This window comes from Xyrauchen texanus, chromosome 1, assembly GCF_025860055.1.
Source record: "Xyrauchen texanus isolate HMW12.3.18 chromosome 1, RBS_HiC_50CHRs, whole genome shotgun sequence".
Classification (NCBI taxonomy): domain Eukaryota; kingdom Metazoa; phylum Chordata; class Actinopteri; order Cypriniformes; family Catostomidae; genus Xyrauchen; species Xyrauchen texanus.
The window spans coordinates 15,103,171-15,130,894 of NC_068276.1; the positions used below are offsets into that span (position 1 = coordinate 15,103,171).

The 27,724-nt window shown below is 38.7% G+C and overlaps 1 protein-coding gene across 1 annotated transcript in view; it reads left to right on the plus strand.

Moving 5' to 3' along the window:
* Positions 1 to 12,168: 12,168 nt before the first annotated feature.
* Positions 12,169 to 27,724, plus strand: part of LOC127640618 (neuron navigator 2-like) — an 83,599-nt gene continuing 68,043 nt past the window's right edge. The window contains exons 1-5 of the mRNA XM_052123322.1: positions 12,169 to 12,309; positions 13,774 to 14,905; positions 16,797 to 16,909; positions 17,278 to 17,386; positions 18,860 to 19,237. Of these exons, the coding sequence (XP_051979282.1) occupies positions 12,297 to 12,309; positions 13,774 to 14,905; positions 16,797 to 16,909; positions 17,278 to 17,386; positions 18,860 to 19,237 (1,745 nt within the window). The 5' untranslated portion in view covers positions 12,169 to 12,296. The remainder of the gene's footprint in view (positions 12,310 to 13,773; positions 14,906 to 16,796; positions 16,910 to 17,277; positions 17,387 to 18,859; positions 19,238 to 27,724) is intronic.

A 27,724-nucleotide genomic window follows, 5' to 3' on the forward strand; every position in this document is an offset into this window, starting at 1 on the left:
CCAAACCCATCTCTGGTGTTTGCTGCCAAAAAGCTCTTTTTTGTTTGTTTCATCTGACCATAGAACCCAGTCGCATTTGAATGTGTCGCAAACTGAAGATGCTTGAGTTGTTGTTGGATGAGAGCAGAGCCTTTTTACTTGAAACCCTCCCAAACTTGTTGTGATGAAGGGGACTTTCTGACCCCAAGATCTAATTTCTGCATTCTCTTGGAGATTCTTTGGCCAATTGAACCATCCTCCTCACTGTGCATGGAGACAATATAGCGACACGTCCTTTTCCAGGCCGATTCTTAACATCTCCAGTTGATTGGAACTTGTTAATTATTGCCCTGATGGTGGAAATGGCCATTTTCAGTGCTTAGGCTATTTTCTTATAGCCACTTCCCATTCTGTGAAGCTCAACAATCTTTTGCCGCACATCAGAGCTATATTCTTTAGTCTAACCCACTGTGATTTATGATTAAGGGAATTTGGCCTGTGCCATATTTACACCCCTGTGAAACAGGAAGTCATGGCTGAACAATTTCATGTTCCTTGTCACGCAGGTGTACTAAAAAAATTTCAAATATGAATAGAAATATAGTTCAGATATATTTTACTCATAACAATTTCTAGGGGTGCCAATAATTGTGGCCAACATGTTTTGGAGAAAAATATTTGTTTAATAATGAGATATTTCCCCTCTTTCAATTGTTTCAAATGTATATATGTGCGCTTGGAGGCACCATCATTGTAATGCAATAGTTTTCAGCTACCAATGGCATTGTAGAAATTTACCATTTACAGTCAGCCATGATTCATTTACAGTAATCCATGAGGGAAAATGTCTAATATCAGGGGGATTACGGTGATTAAGGGAGAAGTATTCAGCTGGTCATGTGATCCCAACATGGCAGCCCCCATGAGGGGACCCTCTCCAGGTAGATTTACCTCATGTGAGCTGTCATTTTTTATACATATGTTTCAAAATTACTATACAGGTACAACTTTTTATTGAGAAAACAATACAAATAATGAGTGCTCCTTTAACCAATGGTCAAGTGTTGTGTGAAAATCTATTTGGAATATTACACCAATGTGGTATGTCAGGAACTATGTGACAGTATGGTTAAATGAGGATGCCTTTATCATTATGACCCACTTGATTGGTGGTGTTACAGTGGTTACAGTTCAGAGATGATAAATGGAAGGTTGTAGGAACGAGCTATCACCATTGGGCCCTCGAGTAAGACACTTAACCCAAGGTTGCTCGCTGTAGTAAGTGTACTGGAAGTCACTTTTAGATGAAAGTGTCTGACTAAAGATTACTTATACTGGTTAAGGATCAGAGCAGCTAACATAATGGTTGTGAGTTTCACAGGGACTGTCTTTGTAATTAGCATGCTTCAAATTTTAGTGTCTGCAAATTTATACTAAACAACCTCTCCTTGTTTAACATCTACTCCTCTCTCAGAGATCCGTAATGGAAATCTGAAAGCCATCTTGGGGCTTTTCTTTAGCCTGTCACGGTACAAGCAGCAGCAGCAGGCGAATCGACAGACGCACACACATCACACGCACTCGCACGAACCCTTAAGCCAGCAGAGCAGCGCCCCAGCCCAGCTGATCTCCTCCTCGCATGGGACAAACACCTCAGCCTCACACTCACACAAAGCCCAGGCGGAGATGCAGTCCAGGTACTGTGTATCCTCATTAATACCATGAGTATTTCTTGTATTTCATCTCAAATGTCTGTTTTGTCTATCAGTCTGTCTGTACAGAAGCTCAGATTTTAAGAAACATAATTAAAGTAGGCTGCATATGTTGTATCAATTGATTGTGGATTTATTTATTTTTTCATTTTAAGCAATCTGTCACAATTTGTCTTCATTCTCTTAGCTTTGTTAGTCATCTCTGTCTATGTTTGTGTGTCTCTCTCTTTGCCTGTTTCTTCTTTCGATTTAGGGATGCCTCTCAGAGTAAACTCAAGTTTTCCATTGGTCAGAAAAAGTCTTCTAGGTAGCGCTCTCATTCCCACCTTGTGCTCCTGTGCATTTCCTCCCAAGCAACCTGTTCACCATCACCCTTCTTTTCCTCACTTACTGTCTGCATGCTATTTTGTGGCCTTACCCATGTACAGTGTGTCCATAAAAAGTCAGAACCTAGCTACAGTGGATCCATTGCAACAAACACTGATCAGTATTAAATCAATAATATATATATATATATTGTGTTTGTGTGTGAATCAATATATATATATATATATATATATATATATATATATATATATATATATATATATATATATATATATATATATCATTATGAACTAAATAATATCATGTATTCATAATGCCTTAAAATACACCTAATAGTCAGTTGTATGTTTTCATGTAACCACAGTTATAACGATTGGGTTATTGCTTAAACTTAATGCATTTAAACACATGAGCAATACCACATTGCTGGGGTTATGTCATGTGTTATCCTTATGCATTACACTCTTTAAAACATGTAGAGGTAATGCATGTAAATGCTTGAATAGGTGAGTGGTATTACAATGTATTATAAATGTGGTTTGATGTGATTATTATAATATGTAATGGATTTCAGTGTATTATAGAAGGTGTCATGAATGCATTTATAATGAGTTTTATAGAACGTGTTACATACTGTATATATTTTATTAAATAGATAAAAAAAAAACATTTTTAAACAAAATTGGAAAGAAAGTTAACGTCGTATCATGGTGGAATGAAGATTTTTTTGAAGATATCTGTCCAGACAGAAGTTCATGACTCTGTCAGGCGATGTTATCTGAGAACATGTCCCAGTGGAAATGTCTGTCCAGTGAGCTGTGATAACTTTAAAATAGCCCCTCTGTGTGATGCCTTGCTTGAGTTTGCTATTAATAATTAATTGTGCTGTCTGACAGAGTGGTCTTTGTTGTAAATTTGGTTTGGATGTGTGACATAAATGCATTGTAAATGCATTCCACATGTGTAATCTTTTTTTAAAAACAATAACTACACTAAAAAGACACTGAATCGGCCTATTCAAACATTCCCAGTTTAAATGTTGGTGTAGTCCAATATTCTACCATTCACTATTGGCAACACTTGGCACAAGTTTGCCATCAAATGGTGCATAGTTGCAATTGCAGTTAAAAATCTCCTTAACGTTTTAGTTACTTATAAGCAATTTAAAGCCCACACAATATGCAGCAATATGAGTAGCTTATAGGTCATTACAGATGTCACTGTATTTTACATGACAGTGAGATGACATTAAGCTAGACTTGATTTTTAGGTGAGATTAGTCTATTTGCCTGTCAATCATCATGGCTTTAAGGCTTGAACTGGTGGAGAAATGTCACATTATAATCCCTATCACAAATAAAAATGAAGGGAGTCTACCGCATATTTCCTTATGTCAATATCTAGCAATCTGTTTTGAAATATTTCGTTTAGAATGGGTTCTGGACCTATCTGTATAGGATTAAGAATGTATAATATCCTATATCGCAGATAATGGCACTAATACTTTCTATTTTGATCACTTTTATATAAATGTAATGTATATCTACATATAAGGAGAAACTGGATTGCTGCTTAAATTCAGAGCTGCTCAACAGAAAAATGTATCGACTTGTTTCTCCATTTCTTTAAAAAAAAGCAAAAGTCATGGAGGGATACATTAAAGCACTTACAATGCAAGTGAATGGGACTGATCTGTAAACATAAACATAATCACTGTTTTAAAAGTATAGCCACAAGGCGTTAACAATATGTGTGTTAAGATGATTTTAGTGTGATAAAAATGCTTAAAACCTTTTCTGTGTAAAGTTATATCCAGTTGAACTACTTCGTTGCCATGACAATGAAACACCATAACCCATAAAACCCTAAAACGACTGTAAAAATGACAATTTAAACGACTTTACAACTCAAATAATACATTTCTAACAGAAGTTTTTACAGAAGGATAAATGTAAGTGCTTTTATAAAATTATAATCTTCACATATCTGCAATTAAATGCTCCAAAATTTGGCCCCATTCACTTTCATTCTAAGTGCCTCACTGTTACTGATTTTTGCTTGAAATAATATTTTTTGATTATCAACATTATGCCACAAATGCTGTTGACTGCTGAGTGCAAATAGTGTTAGATGCTTTAGCCTGGCTAAGCTACTTTTCAGCTGGTTTATCAAACTAGTCCAGCCTGACCACTGGAAACCAACTTGGTGGTCATCTAATACCTGCATGTCACCTTAGGCTGGTTTAAGATAAGATTTAAGGCATGCTGGTTTAAGATAAGTTTTTTCAAGAGGAGGAGAAAATATTTAGCTGCAATGCTAACTGTTGACGCTCATGCGTGGCAATAATCAAAGCTCTAGTTGTGAACCTTCAACCACAGATGGGTGTATCTAATTATTTTTGATGTGGTCTTTTACCACACTTTGGGGAAATAAATATGTTTTTAATTCAGAGTAATTTGTTCTTGAATTGTTCAGGTGCACAATATACAGTGTATACACTACTGTTTGCGAGCTAAGCAGTTGTGCTATAGACTCTCACTCGTTTTCACCTTATCTTTGGTTCATTACCGAAAACCCATAAGGCTCACGGCCATGTCTCACACTCTCACACCTCTCCAGTTTGACTTGCACTGCTTTGTAAACTTGAATGCTACATAAAGCATTCAATAGCATGGGCAATAGCAGTAGCAATTGGTTAAACAGCAGTATGGATATGTTGCACCATCTCTGCACCTCAAGTGAATTGACATCCCTGCTGATTAAGTTAGTTTGCTGGTCTAAGCTGGTTTAAGCTGGTCTAAGCTGGTCTCCCAGCCTGGCTACATTAGTGAACAGTTGTGAGGAGGTCCAATAAGCAGCAGTGTAATTTTAACACATGGTTCCTCCTCTTGGCCACATGGTCCTATAGTCTGAACATGGGTCACCGATAGGAGATCCTCAGTCACTACACGTAAATGAAAAGCACACCAGACCAATTAAGAGATTTCAAGATGCTTTCCATCTTATGTTATTAACTGGGAATTAATTGAATAAAGCTCAAGAGCAAGAGGTCCACAGAAAAGTCTCTCTTAGTCTCTCACTGAATTATTTCTTGAAAAAAGCCTTTCATGTTTTCATAAACAGAAGCTAAACGGGGTTCCAGAAGATAAATAAAGACCTGGAGGTAACTTGACTAGGTCATTGTGTTGCTGTATTAATGTTTTGTTCTCTCTCACCCTGGCAGGTTACCTGGCCCCACTTCGAGGGTTTCCACTGTGAGCAGTGAGAATTCCCCTCGAGGGTCCATCAGTTCAGCAGGGAACCGCCGGAGTCAGGTGTTCAGCGATAAAGCCAAACCTGCAGCAGCTCAGGCCAAAGGTACAGCCAGTTTCAGAGCCTTAAAAGGGTCATGACATGAGGAATCAAATTTTGCAAGAGTTCATTGCACTACAAAAATACACTGTAAATTTCAGAACTCAAAACTTCCACCTCACTGCGAAAGGAGCATTTGTTGAAACCAAGCTGCCAAAATTACTCATTCTTTACTTCCTCCACATTGTGATGTCACAATGTGTTAAACTTATATTGCAATATATGCAAATCCGTTTGGTGATGCTATGGCACAGAAAAGACACACTTTTCCTTTAATATCAGTATTTCATACGCTGATCTCACTTTAACTACTGATCTAAAATACTATAGATCCATTTATAAAAACTGTGGGTCCTGAGCTAAATTATGTCTAACACCGGTGTCTAATTTCAGTAAGCATGGGGAGAGCGGCATAAAAAGGCAGCAGCCACAGAGCTGAGAGAGTGACACACGTCAGTCTAGTGTTGGCGCATAGAAGAATTGAGAAACTTTATAAAATTGATTGTAAACATTGCTGTGGCCATTAAAAGCCTTACCTGGAACGTCAAGTGCCCTGCTGAAAACTGTCACACTGGTGCCCGTGTGACAGTTTTCCCAAGAAGGACACGTGAAGCAGGGCACTTGAAATTAGACACCGGTGTTAGACATAATTTAGCGCAGGTGTAAGCGCCCTTACAGCTTTTCTCTCCCGGACGGGCGCTTGACCACGCCCCCGCTGCCACACACGGCTTGTAATAAAACATTTGCAGTAAACAGTAGCCTACCAAGAAAGTCATTGGTCAATATCTTCCTCCTCTTGTGCACATGAAACCACTGAAGTCATCTCCTTCGGTGTCGGAGTTGAATAGCCTCAGATTTAGTTGTCTTTTTGCACTGAGTCAATTCATCACGCTGCTGTTTCCAACGTCTTATCATCGACTCATTAAGACCAAGCTCCCGTGCAACAGCCAGATCAATCGCCTTCAACTTGAAAGCAGCATCATATGTGTTTCTCCATGTCTTTGCCACCGTACTACCTTACTACCGTAATCAGAATGATGGGAAGTTTGAGCGCGCTCGATTTAATCTAAACAGTAAACAAAAAAAGTTGTTTTGACCTTAACCCGTTCGGCAATTTCATTGGTCTAATGAAAGCTTCACACCGCCAAAAAACTGAGCACGTCACAGAATGTTTTTTTTTTATTATTTTTTTTTATAAAATTTGAAAGCGGGAAAAATCCATATATTAGCCGCGTCATTGTATAAGCCGCGAGGTTCAAAGCGTGGGAAAAAAGTCGCTTATAGTCCGGAAATTACGGTAGTTAAAATGATAATCCACGCATATAGATGTTCTGGAAGAGAATAGTGTCTCTTGTATTATCCATGATGGCCAAAGTTTGTGATAAGTATGAATAAGTTATATTAGGTTTGTCATCCAAATCTTTAATATTTTGTAGCTTATATTGTCTGCTTGGCCAAAGTGGAGCAGTCCACTCTAATACAAGCCTATGTTATGGGGTTTATGTACAGTACACTATAGCCTAAATTAATTTGTCCATGTGATAGTAGGTTTTTTACTGGATGTCTGCACCTCTAAGTAAGTGGTCACTGTGCTGACACATGTCAACCACATTTCTGTGACCTTTCTGCTCAGTGTGCTCTGTGACCGGGCTATGCTAAGTTTGGAGTAGTAAATGTTGCAGTCAGTGCTGGAAATAACTGCTTATAATGACACTGAGTTTAGCAAGTCACACCAACTCTAGCTGTTTGAAAGATGTTTTGAATGGATGTGTGTTTGTGTATGTGTGGTACTGGCTCCAAGAGTGGAGTAAATGAAGCGTGGAAAGCTTCTGCATTAATTGAGCTCCAATTAGTGCGTTTTTGGCCCTGAGAATGTGGCTAAGATGAAAGAGAGAGAAAAAAGGGAGAGAGAGAGAAAGAGAAAGGGCTGTCTTTCAGATTTTCACAGCGCCGTGACTTCAAATTCCAGCATGATAGCAATCTGTCCTGTTTCTCTGTATTTATATGGAGGAACTTTTAGAGTTTAAAGGGATTGTTCAAACATTTCCCCTGACGTTATTTCAATCCCATATGACTTTCTTCCGTGGAACACAAAAAGATTGTTGGTGTAAGACAGGCTGGTTTGAGTATTTCTGTAACTGCTGATCTCCTGGGATTTTCATTCACAACAGTCTCTAGAATTTACTCAGAATGCTGCCAAAAACAAAAAACATCCAGTTATTTGAATGGAAACACTTGTTAATGAGAGAGGTCAACAGAGAATGGCCAGACTGGTTCAAACTGACAAAGTCTACTGTAACTCAGATAACCACTCTGTACAATTGTTGTGAGAAGAATATCACCTCAGAATGCTGTTCTGAGATGCAGGTTGGCACTGTTTTGGTGGCACAAGGGGGGCCTACACATTATTAGGCAGGTGGTTTTAATGTTGTGGCTGATCGGTGATATACTGTATATATATATATATATATCCTGAGTTTCTTTGTTCCTTTGGATCCTCACTCTCTCATCTCTCCCCTGCACAAACCATGAGACAAGTCTTTCTACAGTGATACAACAGCTTTGATTGAGGAACAGACTATTGTCTGTCGTTATTTACTAAACAGACCATTGACAGTTGTTAGAAACTGAAAATCTTCCCCTCCACCGTAGCTATCAAAACCAGTGTTGTTTGGTGTCATTGACGTTAAACTTGGTGTGACGCTTTTTGATATGCTAAGATTGAATTTGCAATGCACAAATGAGATTTAACAGCTAAGTCTGAAAGTTTTATGGGTTTAGAACGACATTAGGGTGAGTAAACGATGACAGAATTAAGGAATAGTTCACCCAAAAATGTAAATTCTTTCATCATTTACTCACCCTCATGCCATTCCAGATGTGTATGACTTTCTTTCTTCTGCAGAACACTAAGTTTTTAGAAGAATATCTCAGCTCTGCAAGTGTATGGTGACTAGAACAATTCTCCTTTGACCAGCCCTGACCAGTAGGTGGGGAAAAACTAAAGAAGAAGAATGTGAAAGTGAAAGTGGAGATTTATAGTAAAAGGGACTTACATTTTGATCTGTTTCTCTCCCACACCATTCATATTGCTTCTGAAGACATTGATTTAACCACTGGAGTTACTTTAGTCACCATTCACTTGCATTGTGTGGACCAACAGAACTGAGATATTCTTCTAAAAATCTTAATTTGTGTTCTGCAGAAGACAGTCATACATATCTGGGGTGAGTAAATAAATAGAGAATTTTCATGATTGGGTGAACTTTAGTGGATGTAAGAAGTCAGTTTAGGTGTCCTTGCAGAGTAATCAAAGTTGTAGTTTATTACATTAACTATGGACATATGCCTCTAACATCTGACAACCATAAAGTGTCACAATACATTTTGTCACAATACAAACTGTACCAGTTGTTTTATCATTTCAAACCTGATGGTTTACATTGTGCTTGTGCTATCTTTCTCTAGAAGAAATGCTTTTTGGTTTGATGTTTTATCATCTAATACAGTGCCATTCATACATTTTTAAGTGTGGCCACTGTACTGTATATTCCAGCTGTAAAGTGTGGCATGTGTGCAGTTGAAGAGTTCAGATGTTTGGTCTTGTGATGGTGAAATTTAGTGAAATAAATGGCGTCAGCTGACTGATTCTGCCATAATGCATTTAGCTCAGTTATTCTGTGTATGTGACCTACTTAATGCTGAGCTGAGTGAGAAAGTGACCAGGCCATAGTATCACAGAACAGAGGATTTGTGTGAGTGTGTTTAGAAGAAGTTCAAGCATTTGACAAGCTCTAGAAATGAACTGTTCTGTGTGTGCCATCATATTGTTTCTGTTGTGAATTTTAAAGCACATATAAGCCTCATTTGAGATGACATGAGCTGAGAGAGCAGAGCAACAGAGAGGGAGGGTGGAAAGAGGTCGACAGCTCAAAAAAATGAAGTAAGTTTACGGTGAAGTTTAACATGTGTGCACTAGCGTCACAAACGGAATGGCAAAAATAATGGCTATGAGGAATCTTCTGGTCGAGATACTCAAACGTAGTGCACAGAGTAAAAATGTATAGTTATAATTTTGGCACAACTTTGATTTTTCTTAAGGGGTAGTTTACCCAAAAATGAAAATGCTCTCATAATTTACTCACCCTCATGCCATCCCAGATATGTATGACTTTCTTTCTTCTGCAGAACACAAATGAAGTTTTTTTTGAAGAATATGGCAGCACTTTAGGTCCATAAAATGCAAGTGAATTGTGGTCAGAACTTTGAATCTCCAAAAAGGACATAAAGGCAGCATAAAAGTAATCCATTCAAATCCAGTGATTAAATACATGTCTTCAGAAGTGATATAATTGGTGTGGGTGTGAAACAGATCAATATTTAAGTCCTTTTTTTACTATAAATGTCCACTTTCACTTATACATTCTTCTTCTTTTGTTTTTGCCAGTTAACATTATTCATTTCTGCATATTGCTGCCTACTGGGCAGGGAGGAGAATTTTGTAGTAAAAAAAGAACTTGGATTTAACCTCTGGAACCTTGTGGACTACTTTTATGCTGCCTTTATGTGCTTTTTTGAGCTTCAAAGTTCTGGTCACCATTCATTCATGCATTGTATGGACATACAGTGTTGAGATATTCTTTTTAATATCAGTGTTTGTTTCTGCAGAATATAGAAAGTCATACCTATCTGGGATGACATGAGGATGAGTAAAGGATGAGAGAATTTTCATTTTTGGGTGAACTATTTCTTTAACTGTCTCTGGACGAAACAGTCACTATTGTAATTATTCACTGTGCTGAACAGAAACAAATATTGAGAGTATTTTCATTTTTAGGTTAACTATTATAATAAATAATAAACTAATAATGAGGAGACAAATATTTGATGATGTGACGCAAGACTGAGAGACACGTGGCAATACAGAAACTAAACAAAGCCACGTGCTTTCACAGACACAACACCCGAATGATTTGAGCGCACATCGCCAAGACAAAGGCAACATGCGCTTATGCCAAACCATAGACAAGATGGGGCATTTAAACAAGGGTTCAGGCACAAATAAGCAGGCACAAAGACCGAAGCGGCCCAGCACAACATGACAATGGAACGCAAAGCGTGCCCAGGGTCGCGAGAGACAAACACAAAACAATTGACTAGAGTGCATGCCACAAGAATGACACAAGAGCAATGCACTCGTGCCAGTAACCGACAAGACAAGAGAATGCATGACAGTGCTGAAAGGACAAGCCATGCACTCTCACATGGTCTAGACAAAACACTAAACAAGAGCGTCAGAGCTCAGCCTCAAAGACAACAAAACACAATCAGCATAAGTGGCTGAACTCTTGACAAAGGCAGCAAATAAACTACATTCCTAGTGGGTTGAAAGTGTTCAAAATGTATTCAATGAAAAATGACTTAAAACGGAAAGGAAGATAAGTGGCAAGGTGCGAAATGAAACATGGCATAAACCCTATATTAGTTGGTTCTCCTAGGGTGGTCATTTGAGTCTAATGATAGCTATTATTGTGCAGTGGAGATTTAATCACTTAAATATGGACTTAAAGAGGAACTGTAAGGGCCACAAACCCCGAGGGCTGGAAGTTGCTCAAGAGTTTCCTGATAGCGTGGAAACATTTTTGTTGTGTGAATGATGCACAGTAATGGGTGTCTGCAATTTATCATAGTATTGTTTTGTTTGAGGAAGTAACTACAGAAAAGACTAGCAACTATATTTATATTGCTCATACTTAGGGTTAGAGATTTGTTCTTAAACCCTAAGCCTATTGCACTGCAGACATTAATGACACCTCAAAACAGAGGTTTGCTATTGCTTGTATATAAATGTTACATAGACTTACATTAAACTAGGGATCCAAGTCAAATCTAGGGACCAGAATAAGCCATCTAGAACACAATAACAAATGCATAGCATTATGCAAATAAATAACAAAAATGCTCAGGACACCGTAGCAACCGCATAGCAATTCCCTTGCAATTACCCTCAGCATCCTAGCAGCATGGATGCACAGGCAAGCACCGCTTCTAAAGAAAATGTAAAAATCTAGTTGTATCAGCTCTCTCCCAACTTTAATCTCTATAACTACGTCAGGTAGTTCTTCTTTATGACCTGTCCTCCCCTCTGCCCCCTCTTTCCTCACTCTTCCTATTGGAAGTCATTAGCAGTCTGACCCACTTCTCTCCAGCTGGCATGGCTAATTGGACTTTAATCACTTCCTAATTGCTACTTTATTTCTGCTCTGCTCATTAAATGCCAAATTGAATGAGAGGAGAACACTGTTTTTCCCCACGTCTGATCATGAATAGCAAAAATGATCCAGCAGTGATATGAAAAGTTCTTTCACAGAATGGTTGACTGTATTCATACCATATATCGCTCCAAAGCTTAATAAACAGTAGACCTTTTTTCTTATTTTGCATTGTTTTTTAAAATGATAAATAATGAACGTTAGGAGCTCTGGCGATTCGTTATGCATTTATAGCTTCATATAGCTTTACCGCAAAATTTCATACTGTATGAATTGAGTAATGTTGGTACAGTATACTCAACTATTTTTTATTTATTTCTTTGTTTAAATTTGAAACTCTTTAGGGTTTAGACTTTAGATCTTTTTTGGTCTGGACCACCGGCACACTGACAAAATAGAGAGAGCAAGATCTATAGAGGCACAATAAGGAGAGGGAGAGAGAGAGTGAGAGGGAGTGTGAGAGTGAGAGTGGGAGATCTGGACGTGCAGAGAGACAGAGAGAGAGAGAGAGACATTTAAATGAGGGCCAGAGAGAGAGGGATGGTGGGTTTCTGTGCGAGAACTCAACACTGTTTGCTGTCACAGTTTTATTTGGAGACTTCTGAGAGTGAACTGAGTGAACCAGACTGACCATGAAACTTGCGCACTTTAAGAAATGGACCAGCCAGGTGAATAATTCTTAGATTAATTTGACTTGTAGAAATCATTTGAACTGAGTGTAAGGCACTGTGACCCTGTCTATGATTTTCATTTGGAAAAAGATGAGTATTTCTTTGGGTGAGCTATAAGCCAATTTCATTCTGAAAGTTTGTATTGTTTTTTTAATTAATTGGCCAAAAATGCAGTGTCAGATTGCACGACTGTATATTTTTGTTTATTTTGTCAACGGTCACTTTATATTACCGCTGGGTAATACTCGACTTTGATTCGCTGATTATTATGGTTTTGCATGCTTTGTCTTCAAATCTTCCAATGTTTTTTGTCTTCAAAAGTTGGAGAGCTTTTTAAGTTTTGACTGTGTTTGTCAGATAGTACAGTAGCTAAATTTGGCCTGGATTGTCTTGAATGGACATTAAAATCATGCTTACTGTTTAAGTGTAAACACTTTAGAGTGGATCTCAGCTGGGCTGTGCACAGCTAACGATTACAATAACACTGGAGTAACTAACCTTTTATGGGCCGGGAGAACAGTGTGAATACACATCCCTGGTTAATATCCATCCTTTCCTTTCCTCTCTTCTTGTTTTTCTCAGCATTTGATTCAGTTTGTTTTAACCCTACTATGGTCTTCATAAATAAGCCCTGCCTTTGGTCCTCCTGATCATTTTTGACCAGAAAGGGCAAAGGTGTAACCTTTTATTTTTTTATTTTTTTTAATGATGGTAATGATACCATTTCTTCTTCCCTGAAGTAATAACAATGAAATGATGTGCTTATTATTGGAGATTTTATATCTCAGTTTTATCATTAATTTGCATATGCAAATAAGCAAATTTATGACACTTTTGTACAATGAAAACATAAACTTCTATAGCATGAAACACGAGGAATATTTTAGAATGTGGCATATATTGGAGGCAGATTGCTGCCATCTGGTGAACAAAATATAAATAACATGACTTAAAAATCGTGTCGTGACAATAATAACCAGTAGGTGGCTGCAGTGTTCTATGCGTGTGTGTGTGTGTGTGTGTGTGTGTGTGCGTGTGTGTGTGTGTGTGTGTGTGTGTGTGATTTGGTGTGTATGTTTTGCACTCTGGATGTTTTATTTTCTTATCATTTAATTTCTGTTAATAAATAAATGTGTTTTTGTCTGCATTGTGGCAAATTTATTGATTTTATTTGACAAATAAAAAACTAATTGCTCTGTGTTATGGTCTTTCCCATTCATTTTCAATGTCGATCAATTTTGACCATGAAGACAAAAGGTGTTGTTTTTTTTTTATATGTTCAGATGGCAAGTGGAGGAAATGTCACCGAGTCTTGTACCGGAAGACTTGTTTTATTTATTTTTTTAAATCAGCAAAAGTGATTCCGGTCAAAAATGATCGAAGACCATAAGAGGGTTATTATTTGTGTTAAATCCATTTCAGGATCTTTCAACACCACCTATTTTGTCATTTCCTTTCCAGAATCATCCGAGAGTGTCACCTCACATCCTAAAGGCTTGACTGAGCACGTTCCGTCACCCTTTGTGACCGCCTGCACCTCTGTTAGCACCAGCACTGTGGCATTATCATCCTCATCGTCAGCCATCCCCCAGCCCAACTCGAGTAGCAAACCTTGGAGAAGCAAATCTCAGAGCACCAAGCCCACCGCTACCTCCATCAAAGCAGATGTTCAAGCCAAGCAGCCTGTGTCTGCAGAACCGCCCCCTAAAGCTCTGCCTCAGAAGTCCATGTTGGAGAAACTCAAACTTTTCAACAGCAAAGGAGGCTCCAAGTCTTCCACACAAACAGAGGGTGCTATTACACCAACGTCAGGAGGGAAAGATGGCGGTTTGGTTTTGGAAAGAGTAGAAGCTGGTTCGAATAAAGAACCTCCGGAGGAAATTGATGGAAACGTCAGACCCGTGAACAGCTTGAGCGCTGTCACGATGACAACCAGCAGCCCAAAGATTGCTTTGAAGGGGATTGCACAACGGACCTTTAGTCGGGCGCTCACAGCGAAGAAAGGCTCAACTAAGGCAGTGGATAAAGAAAAGGAAAAGGAAAAAGAAAAAGAACGAGCTAAGGAAAAAGACAAAAATGGAAAAGAGGGGTTGAAGCACGTCCCTGCCACGGAAAAAGTAGAGGAAGTTAATGAAGAAGTCGTTGCTTCAAGTGGTGTTACTTGTTCTGAGGCTGAGCCCAGGAAAACCTCTAAAATCGCAAGCCTGATACCCAAAGGCAGCAAAGCAGGCTGTACCAAGAAAGATGGCTCCGCCCCTGTGCAAAGTGGTATCCCAAAACCAGGAAGTAAAACCACAGGAAACGGAGCCGTGAAAAGCTCAGCGTTGCCCCTCGGTGGTAAAGACAATGAGAGGCCACGCAGTATGCGTCTTGGAGGGGGTCTGGGACTTCACAGGGACAGGAGAAATTCCTCATCTTCTTCTAGCCTGGCTTCCACTGAGGGCAAAGCACATCAAACACACAGTGCCGCCCCAGTGGCCAATGGAAGCAGTACACAATCGACAGCCAGCAACACAGTCAGTGTGCAGCTCCCTCAGCCCCAGCAGCAATACAGCCATCCTAATACAGCCACCGTTGCACCCTTTATGTACAGGTAAGACTTACTGAGACTTTCTAATACTTACTGGTCTTACTAAGTCCAGGTTTTGATTGTAAACTTTTGAATCATTTGAGATAAATATTTAGTGGTGTTTTCAAGGCAAGCATCACTACTACTATGGCTCATACTTAAGCCCAAAGTACACTTCGGTCAGATGCGAACACTATAGTGTATGTGTACAGGATGTGTGATGGAAATTTCATCATCAGCAGAGTGCTTGTGCACTGAACGCATGCTCCCCGATTTTTCTCACCACACTTACACATACGGAACATGCAGAATGAGCATGCGCATGTAATTATCTGCACTAATTAGTGGGTCCACAAGGGGGCAGCAATCACAATTGAGCCTTTGCTGTCACGAAGCAGAGCTAGAAGAAGATGTAATCGCCATTGAACATTAAGAGATGAAAGTAGAAACAACAACAGTGGATGTGCACATCAAAAGTGCATGTGTGAGGAGGTCTGGGCAAACCTGCATTTGTATAACTTGAGTCTGAAGGAGTATAAAGGCATCTCTATGTGTCTAAATTGCTGAAGAGAAATAGTTCAGTATCTCAGAGCAGTCATAGTGTGCATGCGCCAGACGCCTGTGAATGCGCACACAGTCAAATGAAGTATATTTGTGAGGCTACCATCTGGACGCTAAGCGTTCTTGTCAAAACCATGTCAAGTATACTTTGGGCTTTAGGGTTACAGGCATATTCATAACTTGGCACGTTAATGATACCTCAAATGTTATGGCTTATTGAAGAGGGGCTATTACTTTTTTAAATGATTTTCACCTGGTGGATGATCAGTCATACACTCAACATCATGTTTCTCCCTTACAAGGACTTGTTAGTGACTCTTGAACTGTCATATGTTATGTACTTCATAGCAATAAACTTAAAAGAATAGTTCACCCCAAAATGACAATTCTCCCCTCATGCCATCCCAGATGTGTATGACTTTCTTTCTTATGCAGAAAACAAATTAAGATTTTGCAGAATATCTCAGCTCCTTAGGACCACACAATGTAAGTGAATGGTGACCAAAACTTTGAAGCTCCAAATATCACTAAAAGGCTGCAGTGGTTAAATCCATATCTTCAGAAGTGATCCAGTCGGCATTGTTTGGGCCTACAGAGCTGAAATATTCTTCTAAAAATCTTCTTTTGTGTTCTGCGGAAGAAAGTCTGGGAAGCTGTGAGGGTGAGTCAAAAAAAAATAATTTTTTGGGTGAACTATCCCTTTAAGTGAAAGTCAGTAACTGTAATAACAAATACAAAACATAACAATTCCAAACAAAATTCAAATATAATGTTTTGACTTAAGTAATTATATGACATAAACTAATTATTTTGTAATCAGATTACACCAACACTGGTAAACGAGCATTCAGTACACCCTAGCTACCTCCTGGAACCGTCCTAGCAACCACACAGAACTCTATGGCAACCACATAACATGCTAAAAACCAATCAGAACACTTTAGCAAATGCATTGCAAGGCCTGGTAACCAATATCAAATCCCTAGCAGTGATGTAATAAAAAAATTTCACAGTGCTGGTGTCCTTATTTTACAGTCTCTTATTGATTTGCTTCAGATTATGGGACTATTTGCATTAGAAAAGTCATTGCTAACCACCCTAGTAAGTGAACATGCATGCTCACATGTGAATAACGACTCCCCGTCAGGCTCAGCTGTAAAAAGATTGACTGGTATTTCCTCTGAAACATACTCTTTGCCCTGTGTTTGTTTTCCTAAAAGGATTCCATTAGTCAGGCATGACCACTTCTAGCCAAACTGTCACAGGGAATAAGTGTGTAATGTGTAAGTTCATCTACATGACTGAAAGGTTTTTATTTATTTTTATTTTTTATTTTGAATGCCTCTTTTTTTAGGTCTCAGAGTGAGGCAGATGGAAACGTTAGCACAATCCCGAGTTCTGGATGTCTTGGTAGTGACTCCAGTAGCTTGAATAAGATCAACCAGAGTTCTACGGAGGACCTGTCAGGTAACTTTTTCAATAGTTAATGAGGGGTGAATGTATTGATCTAATAGCATACAATATTTTTTTAATAATGATGATCTATATGTATTAAAGAATGTTGCTAATTTTGAGGTATTGTTGATTGAGGTTGATTGAAGTTCTAAAGATTTGTTTCCATGCAATACACTGTAAACCCTAATGCTCAAAAGAATGAGTAGGGAAACATTTGATCATACAAATTAGTCCAAATACAAGAACTTTGATGATTACTTATAATCTTTTTCTATGTCTCTTTAAATTTACATGAACTCTTAAATTGTCCGATCGAACGTAAAGATGTCAAGTACGGTTTACAGAAATAAATGACATAAATAATGATATATCATATTCAGGTGAAGATCCTGAGACCAGACGATTGAGGACTGTCAAAAACATTGCTGACCTACGGCAGAATCTGGAAGAGACCATGTCTAGTTTGCGTGGGACGCAAGTCACGCACAGGTAGTAGCTGAAAATCTTATTTTAAAACCCCATTTTCCACATAGGTGTGGTAGACATTTAGAAATATGTCATGTGACATTAAATGTCAAATGGGCTTTTTAAAGGAGAAATTGGTTAAACCAAAATAAATAGATTAAAGTAGGGCATCTATGAATAATACATCATATGTTAACGGAGATACAGTATGTTTGAGGATATAGATACTAATATTATTAGCAGCTAAATGGAAAATTGTCACTGGTGTTTTTTGCTTAGATCTCTTGAGATGCAGCCTGATTTATTTGTGATATGTTTCAATTAGATCCTAAAAGGTTTTACAGCCTGATGCAATAGGAGGACTTCCACAGGCTTCACAAAGCCACCATCTTTATATTGGGGCTTGAAAGAACCCTGAAACCAATACACTGATCTGAAAAACCAATAACATAACATCGACCTATAACCTATAATCTGTAACATCAAGAACTTCTCCAATCTCCAAAGAAGCATATAGCCACCTGTGGCAGGGTGGAGGGCGGGGCCGGGTCGTGATTCTGCACACCCGACCCCTAATCAGGCTAATTAGCCCCCGAGAGGGAAAAAGGCCGACCAAAGTCGGCAGTGTGGAGGACTCTACAATGAGCATCCCTCCTCCCTCCCACACCAACTTAATAACCCTTTACACAGTGACCTGAACCTGAAGACCTGCAGGTGCTTCAAAGAACCTATTATTTTTAATAAATATTTTTAAATAATTTATTTTCAAAATGAATTGACATGCTTTATTACAAATTCAGTTGCAGTTTCTCAGTGAAATGTCCAGCGGGGGGCGCCAAAAGCGAGAGAAATTGTGTCGTAATCAGATACGATTTTTAAGGTGAATATTAAATGGAGGGATTAATGATTAAAACGTACCTCCTAACCTAAAACTCAAACCTAAACCTAACTAATATTGTCCTAAAAGCAAATGAGAGGTGAACAAAGACATCCTTACCCTTAACCAACACCTAAACTTAACCGATAGTGTCCTAAAACAAAATGAGAAATGAAAATCACATTTTCTGAAGCAACCACGTCATCTTGTGTCGCTTCTATGACACTATCGTTTCACATGTCGGGCTAAATTGGTCTCGTACTACAGTCTTACTAAAAGATGCTAAACACATTGGAATTAGCGTGTAAACGTAGGTGAGTCTATAAAGCAAGCTTTAAAATGTATAGTTTTTCAAATGTGTTACGTTATCATTTCAAAACATGTGAAAAATAAGTGTTTATGAAGTCATAATCTACATTTGTACTCATGATTTGTGTGAAAGTATATAAAACGAACATTTGTTGTAGTGCCTCTGTTAACTTCACATGTAAACTGCGATGAAATGTAGAATTCGTTATGTAGAAGTAAGTTTCTAGACATGCGGTTATTGTTAGAAGCTGTTTGTTTAACATTGTTGATGCATTAAACTTTAATTGAGCATTTAATGTTCATTCTCTCAGCACACTGGAGACCACTTTTGATGGCGGTGTGACCACTGAAATGAGCAGTCGCAGCATCCTCAGCATGGCATCTAGGTCTGCACCGTTGTCCTGGGCGAGTCGCATGGGCCAGTCCAGTCCCCGTCTACAAGCGGGAGACGCACCCTCGGTCGGGAACGGGTACCAATCCCGGAGCGGAGGGGTGACGTCCAACCAGGGTCGATACCTGTACCAGGCTCCTCTCAGGAAGCAGCTGGCAGCACGTGGCAGCGCCCTCTGTGGCTTGGGAGACAGAGTGGAGGATCTGGAGCTGGCGGGCGTGGGTCTGGAAATGAGCGGCTACATGAGTGATGGAGATGTGCTGGCGAAGAACACCCAGGCTGATGAGCTGACCAGCGGGTGAGTGTGAAATAGTTTTATTGTTTGTTAATGGGTCAATGATGTGATGCTCTTTTTTATCTTTTTTTTTTGTGTCAGAATCTATTAAAGCTGATGTGTGTTGCTCTCTTGATGTTAAAATACTTTCTCCTATCCCAGCTTATTATGCAGAGACAACTGTATTGTAAGCCAATCGTAGGTTGATTTTCTGGAAACCTGTAAACAACGAATCTCTTTAGTGCTATAAAAATTGCTCTATTTATTTTGAGTGGCCTGTACTTGTTTACTTGAACGATGGCAGATAGGGGGAGTGTTCAAAAAAGCTGTTTGAAAACTATGCTTATTTTTGCAATTCTGTTTGGTGATGCTACTGGCACAGTAGTGTGTGAAATGACAAATTTCGGCTTTAAATGACTCAAAAAAATTACTTGAATACACCTATATGATTTTAATTTCTGAGTTAGACATTTTAATATGTTTATGTCTGAAAAAACTGTTTAAAAAAGTCTTATTATAAGATGAAATTCTCGAAAAAAGTTGGCATTAATGTTTGAATAGAATACAACAGGTGTATTGTCTTACTCACTGACTAAAAGCTGTTTATTTTCCACTTCACGGAGCGCGTTTGACATATGAACTGGTGGCTGCTCCCAGGTCCTAGTGCCTGCAGTATCCAATCTCTTTCAGTGCGACTTATACAGAGTTGCGACTTACAGTATATGTGTGTTTTTTTACTCTCAACAACGTGAGTTTGACCCGGCGCGACTTATAGTCAGGTGCGACTTTATTTACGGCAAATACGGTAAATAGATACATCCATCCATCCATCCATCGTCAATCGCTTATCCTGTGTACAGGGTCGCGGGGAAATAGATACATAAATAAAAAATTAATTTGCTGTGGCATTGCAGGAATTAATTTGCAAGAACAAATCTACAATTTGGAAAAGAGGCAAATTTGTTAGTTTTTCATTACCCAATTAGTGCTGTTGTCACCTGTGACCACATTGTACATCGTACCTATGTTACTCGCGTTTTATGCATACCTGAATTTCAAACATTATGAGTAAACACGCTACTTAGACTGAAAACATCTTGAAAAAGAAAACTATCGACGATGGTTATGTGGGATAGTGGTGTGCCGTGGTATTTTTTAATCGTAATAAGTGTGCTGTGGAAGAAAAATGTTGGGAAACACTGATTTAAACAAGTGACACATGTTTTTTGTTCTTTATTGTTCCTGGGAGAACGTTTTTATGAACCAATCATAGTCCTAATCCTTATATTAGTCCTAATCCTAACCTTAACATCAGAGGTCTATGAATGTGCAATCATCATCTCTTATTACTATAATAAGCAGCACGTTTTCAAATTAATGAGGCCAATGAACCTTTGAGCATGGACATGGAATATGTTGTGTTTTACTGCAGAGTAACCACTAGAGAGCGATAGTGTTTTTATATTTATGCATTAAGAAGCTAGACCTTTTCTCAGGTTAACACTTATTCATTTGGAAATTTTAAATGGGTAAAACATGCTCCAATGCAAGCACTCTGAAGCACTTAACCATACAAAGAAATAGTAGTACAAACCATAAATCATTCTTAATATCTAATCAAATCCAATAACCTACTCGCAGACACTGAATCTGATAGCGTAATGCTGGTTCTCATGGGCAGGTTTTAAATTGGAGGTGTATGTGCGATACACCTATGATGTCTAATGATGCAGGTGAAGGCATGAATACAATAAACACTGTCACCTTGGGCCATTTGGGCATGATTAAAATGGTCTTCTGCGTTTAATACAAGCATTTGATATCCCATGTACTGAGTGTACAGACTGAATGGGCGATGCAATTAGCGATGAACCCTAACAGTGATTTAACGTTCCCTTCATGCTCAAACAAGCTCTTTGCATACCTTGGCTGTGATAGTGTGCAATTTAAACACGTTCTGTTCTTATTTCCCTCAGTCACACTCTTCCTGTGAGGTTTGAGTGCTACAGAACGTTCTAGTGCTTCTAACATTACCAGATTATAGAGAACAGTCCAGGTGTCAGGCTGCAATTAAATCTGGCTTTAAACCCTCATGTCTAGATTCAAAATAATGATTACTTAAATGAGAAAAAATCCAGACATCAACATCCTGTTATATGTTATATGAATGCACATTCATACATATTCTTTCTCGCTTTCACAATCGTGACATTTTGAATGTGGAACCCTTAACCCTGTCATTTACCTGAAAGGTCGAGAGGAATCTCCTGTGTGCTTTGATAAACATCTCTTTAACCAGTGGCTCCCCTGCACAATAGATGATGTCATTAGCATTTAGGTATTGTTAGAGGAAGTGAGATTGCTATTTTGAGGGGGATAGATATTCATAAAATGAAGCACATCTTTAACAAGTTTAAACCAGACCCCTTACGTAAAGAGGCTCTTGTGGTTCTGTTCTTGGATCCGATTTCCGAAGTCTCAATCAGACATTTTTCACAATCCAGTCAGAAGCAAGACTTATGGGTAAAACATTTATGGATGTTGCTCGAGGCTATTTATGAAAGTTCAGGTTAATCCAATATGATCTGCTTCCTCTGTTGTGTTCTTGCCAGAGCTACAGGGTTTTGACATTACATCATATGTACTATTAGCACGCAGGCTGGTACACATGTAAGGCTCCTGACATTCCAGTGAAGTAAATATGCATTTAGCACAAGAAAGTGTGCCATCTGCGGTAGTGAATATTGGTTAAAGGAATAGTTGTCATGATTCACTGTTGTGTTGCCTTGTGTTTATCGCTGTCTTCTGTTTTCCCTGGACTACATTTCCCAAAATGCATTGCCCTTGTCTCTGTCAGCTGTTCCCAATTGTTCTCACCTGTGTTCCATTCCCTCATTAGTCTTTGTGTATATAATACTCTGATTTCTGTTCAATCTTTGTCAGTTGTGTTTTTTCTCCATTTCATGGAGTTCCTACCGGTTCTTATCGTGGATGCAATGTTTGTTTTATTCCCTAGTCTTGCCTTGTTCCAGTGTTTTCCTTGTTTTTGACTACCCCTCATTCCATCCCAGATGTGTATGATTAACTTTCTTCTGCTGAACACAAATGAAGATTTTTAGCAGAATATCTCAGCAATGCAAGTGAATGGTGACTTCAATCAATATTTAAGTCTTTTTTTAATACTATACATCTCCACTTTCACTTTCACTTCCACATTCTCTTTTGTTTATGGTGATTTGCATTGTTTGAGCATATCGCCACCTACTGGGCAGGGAGGAAAATTTTGAATAAAATAGGACCTGTTTCAAACCCACGCCTATCATATCGCTTTAGAAATATATACATATATTTAATCACTAAATCACCTATAAGTCATATAGATTACTTTTATGCTGCCTCTGTGGGCTTTTTGGAGTTTCAATATTCTGAACACAGTTCACTTGCATTGAATGGAGCAACAGAGATGATATATCTATATATTATTTTTATTTTATTTATTTATTCCCCCATCATGGGATGGCATGAGGGTGAGTAAATGATGAGAGAATTTTCATTTTTGGTGAACTATCCCTTTAAAGTTCAGCCGTTGTCTCACACAAGCAAAGGGAATTTAGGGCTTTTAGTTTGTTCAGCCTTTTGTGTTTGTGTCAGCGTTTGTCCACAAATAAATGGTGTGCTCCAATAAGTCAAAATGTGCATGCAAAGGCCTTGGTGTTCCTCTTCAAACAAAGATATTAGTGGTCAGGTCATATAGTCACTGTTTACACACACAGTAGTTCCCAAGGTGTGAATTTAAAAACATGCATTTGTACGATAACTAAACCTCAAGAGTCGTTTTATTGAGAGTAATCACTAATCTCATAATTTATCATTGCTGAAGAATTAAACCTTAAACAAAACATAAAAAGGTTAACAACTTGCGTATGTATGTGTGGTTATAACTGAGGATGAGCAAGAAAGCAAAGAATTCTGCAATGGCCAGACACTTTTCATTTGTGTTTAAGCTAAAATGAAGTCATGCACGGGTTTTTGTAACTACTATATAAAATTGTATTTATTCTGAGGCAGTTATTTTTTCTCAGTCTTTGTGTAGACGCCTTGGCCTCAGACATCTGTATTAAATTTGTTTGAAAAGCCCACAATTTTTTGTCCTTTTCAATGTCTCTTTAATATATTATTTTCCAGATTTCTTGTTTTAATATTCTTCATTTCATGTAAATTAATTTATCTCCCTACCTTTCATAACATCTTTGTTTTACAACCGTCGCCATCCTCTCTTCTCCTCAAAAGTCAAGCTCAAACATTGAATCTACATACTGCATATGGCATCAGTTTAGTGTTGGACATCCTTTTCCTCTCTGAACTTTCTTTGCTGTTCCCTCTTTCTCACTCCCCTCTTTCTTCTCTTTGTGTGCTGCCCCTCTCCCAAAACCCCTCCAGGCTCTCTTGGTCCGTTCTGCTCACAGATGGGGGGTTGTGTTTACGTGAGGGTGTGTGTGTGTTTTGGGGAAGGGGGTGGTTGGCTTAGCCTCCTCCCTCATCACTAAACAGTCCAGCATACCGGCACAAATTTCAGCCAGATGCACACATGATAGAAGCAGGGAGACATGGATTGAATTCCATAAACATAGAGACAACAAATGCAAATAATCATAACACGTGCGCACACACACACTAACGCAAATACATAGTAGATGTAAGAAAGTGTATATAAGAGGAGATTTCAAACCATTGGCATTGCAAAAGATATTACCTGTTCAGTGGTCAGACATGTGTTTTGGTGAATGGATCTATACCTGATGGAAGTTTAACTGTGAAAGGTACGTCTGCTGTTCTGTAATCTGGCTTTGTTACATCACCATTACTGCTTTTAAAGATTACTGCTCTGCGTAACCAAGTTTTTCGTAATAGCAATAAATTGTGGTTTTAATTACTGGTACACTTACAAAATGTTTAAACATTTTAACACACTTTATATTAACGTACTACTATATACTTAAGCATTTGATACAATATACCTATGTACATATGTTTTGTTTTATTGTACTTAAATTTACAAGTACAAGTACCTGCATTTATTTATATCTGTAGTTATACTGTTAACCTTACCTCTAACCCTAAACCAACCCTTTCCCGAAACCCCTAACCTAACCTAACCCTAAACCAACCCTTACCGCTAACCCTAAACCAACCCTTTCCCGAAACCCCTAAAGTAACCCTAAACCAACCCTTACCTCTAACCCTAAACCAACCCTTTCCCAAAACCCCTAACCTAACCCTAAACCAACCCTTTCCCAAAACCCCTAACCCTATTCCAACCCTTACTTCTAACCCTAAACCAACCCTTTCCCAAAACCCCTAACCTAACCCTAAACCAACCCTTACCTCTAACCCTAAACCAACCCTTATCTCTAACCCTAAACCAACCCTTACCTCTAACCCTAAACCATCCCTTTCCCAAAACCCCTAACCTAACCCTAAACCAACCCTTATCTCTAACCCTAAACCAACCCTTTCCCAAAACCCCTAACAAATCCCTAAACCAACCCTTTCCTGTAACCCTAAAACAACCCTTTCCCAAAACCTCTAACCCTTACTAACCCTAACCTAACCCTGCATTTAAATATATCTGTAGTTATACTGTTAACCTTACCTCTAACCCTAAACCAACCCTTTCCCAAAACCCCTAACCTAACCCTAAACCAACCCTTACATCTAACCCTTTCCCTAAACTCCTAACCTAACCCTAAAACAACCCTTTCCCAAAAACTCTAACCTAACCCTAAATCAACCCTTTTCTGTAACCCTAAACCAACCCTTTCCCAAAAACTCTAACCTAACCCTAAATCAACCCTTTTCTGTAACCCTAAACCAACCATTTCCCAAAACCCCTAACCTAACCCTAAACCAACCCTTTCCCAAAAACTCTAACCTAACCCTAAATCAACCCTTTCCTGTAACCCTAAAACAACCCTTTCCCAAAATCTCTAACCCTTACTAACCCTAACCTAACCCTGCATTTAAATATATCTGTAGTTATACTGTTAACCTTACCTCTAACCCTAAACCAACCCTTTTCCAAAACCCCTAACCTAACCCTAAACCAACCCTTATCTCTAACCCTAAACCAACCCTTACCTCTAACTCTAAACCAACCCTTTCCCAAAACCCCTAACCTAACCCTAAAACAACCCTTTCCCAAAAACTCTAACCTAACCCTAAATCAGCCCTTTTCTGTAACCCTAAACCAGCCCTTTCCCAAAACCCCTAACCCTAAACCAACCCTTTCCCAAAACCCCTAACCTAACCCTAAACCAACCCTTTTCTGTAACCCTAAACCAACCCTTTCCCTAAACCCCTAACCTAACCCTAAACCAACCCTTATGTCTAACCCTAAACCAACCCTTATTTCTAACCCTAAACCAACCCTTTCCCAAAACCCCTAACCAAACCCTAAACCAACCCTTTCCTGTAACCCTAAAACAACCCTTTCCCAAAACCTCTAACCCTAACCTAACCCTGCAACCATATATATCTGTAGTTATACTGTTAACCTTACCTCTAACCCTAAACCATCCCTTTCCCAAAACCCCTAACCTAACCCTAAACCAACCCTTTTCTGTAACCCTAAACCAACCCTTTTCCAAAACCCCTAACCTAACCCTAAACCAACCCTTATCTCTAACCCTAAACCAACCCTTATCTCTAACCCTAGGGTTAGACCCTAACCCTAAACCAACCCTTTCCCAAAACCCCTAACCTAACCCTAAACCAACCCTTTCCCAAAACCCCTAACCTAACCCTAAACCAACCCTTTTCTGTAACCCTAAACCAATCCTTTCCCAAAACCCCTAACCTAACCCTAAACCAACCCTTTTCCCAGAACCCCTAACCCCTAACCCCTATCTAACCCTAAACCACCTTTCTCAACCCTAGCCTAACCCTAAACCAACCCTTTCCTGTAACCCTAAACCAATCCTTTCCCAAAACCCCTAACCTAACCCTAAACCAACCCTTTCCCAAAACCCCTAACCTAACCCTAAACCAACCCTTATCTCTAACCCTAAACCAACCCTTTCCCAAAACCCCTAACCAACCCTTTCCTGTAACCCTAAAACAACCCTTTCCCAAAACCTCTAACACTTACTAACCCTAACCCTAACCTAACCCTGCATTTAAATATATATGTAGTTATACTGTTAACCTTACCTCTAACCCTAAACCAACCCTTTCCCAAAACCCCTAACCTAACCCTAAACCAACCCTTACCTCTAACCCTAAACCAACCCTTTCCCAAAACCCCTAACCTAACCCTAAACCAACCCTTACCTCTAACCCTAAACCAACCCTTTCCCAAAACCCCTAACCTAACCCTAAACCAACCCTTTCCCATATCCATCTGTTTTTGAGATGAGGGCGTCTTTATCTTCTAGCAACCTATCAGTACCAATTTCAGTAGCAGAAATTGTGAATCTTGTGAAAAACGTTCAGAACAACATGTAGTTACACAATAAATACATTGTATTTTAATGTCAGTACATAGTAGTTTAAGACACGTAATCATGGTATCCCATGGTACTGTGTATGAGGATGAATCTCATTAAACTGTCAATTTTATTTAATTTTATATAATTGTTTACACCAAAATCAAAGGAAAAAGGAAATTAAAGTTTACCGTACATAAAGTAAATTAAGCTTATTTATTTATTTTTTGGGACCTGTAATATTTTTGTTGATTATTTAATTGTCAAATTTTAATAAATTAATTGTTAATATACTGTGCAGGTTTTTAAAGGTAAAAGCCACATAGAGACAGCATTATACTTTGACTTAACTTTTATACTTTTGATATTGATTTCTTAATTATATCCATCAATACTTGCAATCTCAGCAATGAGGAGAGAAATTGAGAGTTGGTGGTATTTAAAAAATGAATGCACTCATGGGCAATGTTGTTGCACCATTGGCTGTCTGGAGATATTTGACAACTCACAGAACACAGTACACTCTCCCTCACACACACACACACACACACATACACGTGGTTAGGTTTAGTTCTTTAGTTGTGAGAATGTGTTTTTCTCTGAGTGGCCTTTCACCTGCCTAAACAAAATCAACCTATGAATGAATCAATGGATAAAGGAGTTGGCGAATAAGTACAAAACATGGTTTTACATTCATACAATACTTTTGATGTGAGTTAGTTTCTGATTTGACATGTTTTTTAGTTTTTTTTTCATGGATAATCAGGCTTAATTTGCAAACTGATTAGTGCAGTTATAAGTCAAGTCAAATTAGTTTATTGTTTGCTAAGAGAAGTTTTAAATCAGAAGGAGACATTCTGGGATGTCATGAAATCAATTCTATTAATAAAGTGTATGTGTGTGGGCATGTGTGTATGATCACCAGCAATGGCTAGTGAAGTCTTGTCTCAAGACTTGATGGATCTTTTTTCCTTTATCTTAACAACACTGGATGGCACTGTGTGAATGTCATGAGTGCAATATTAGC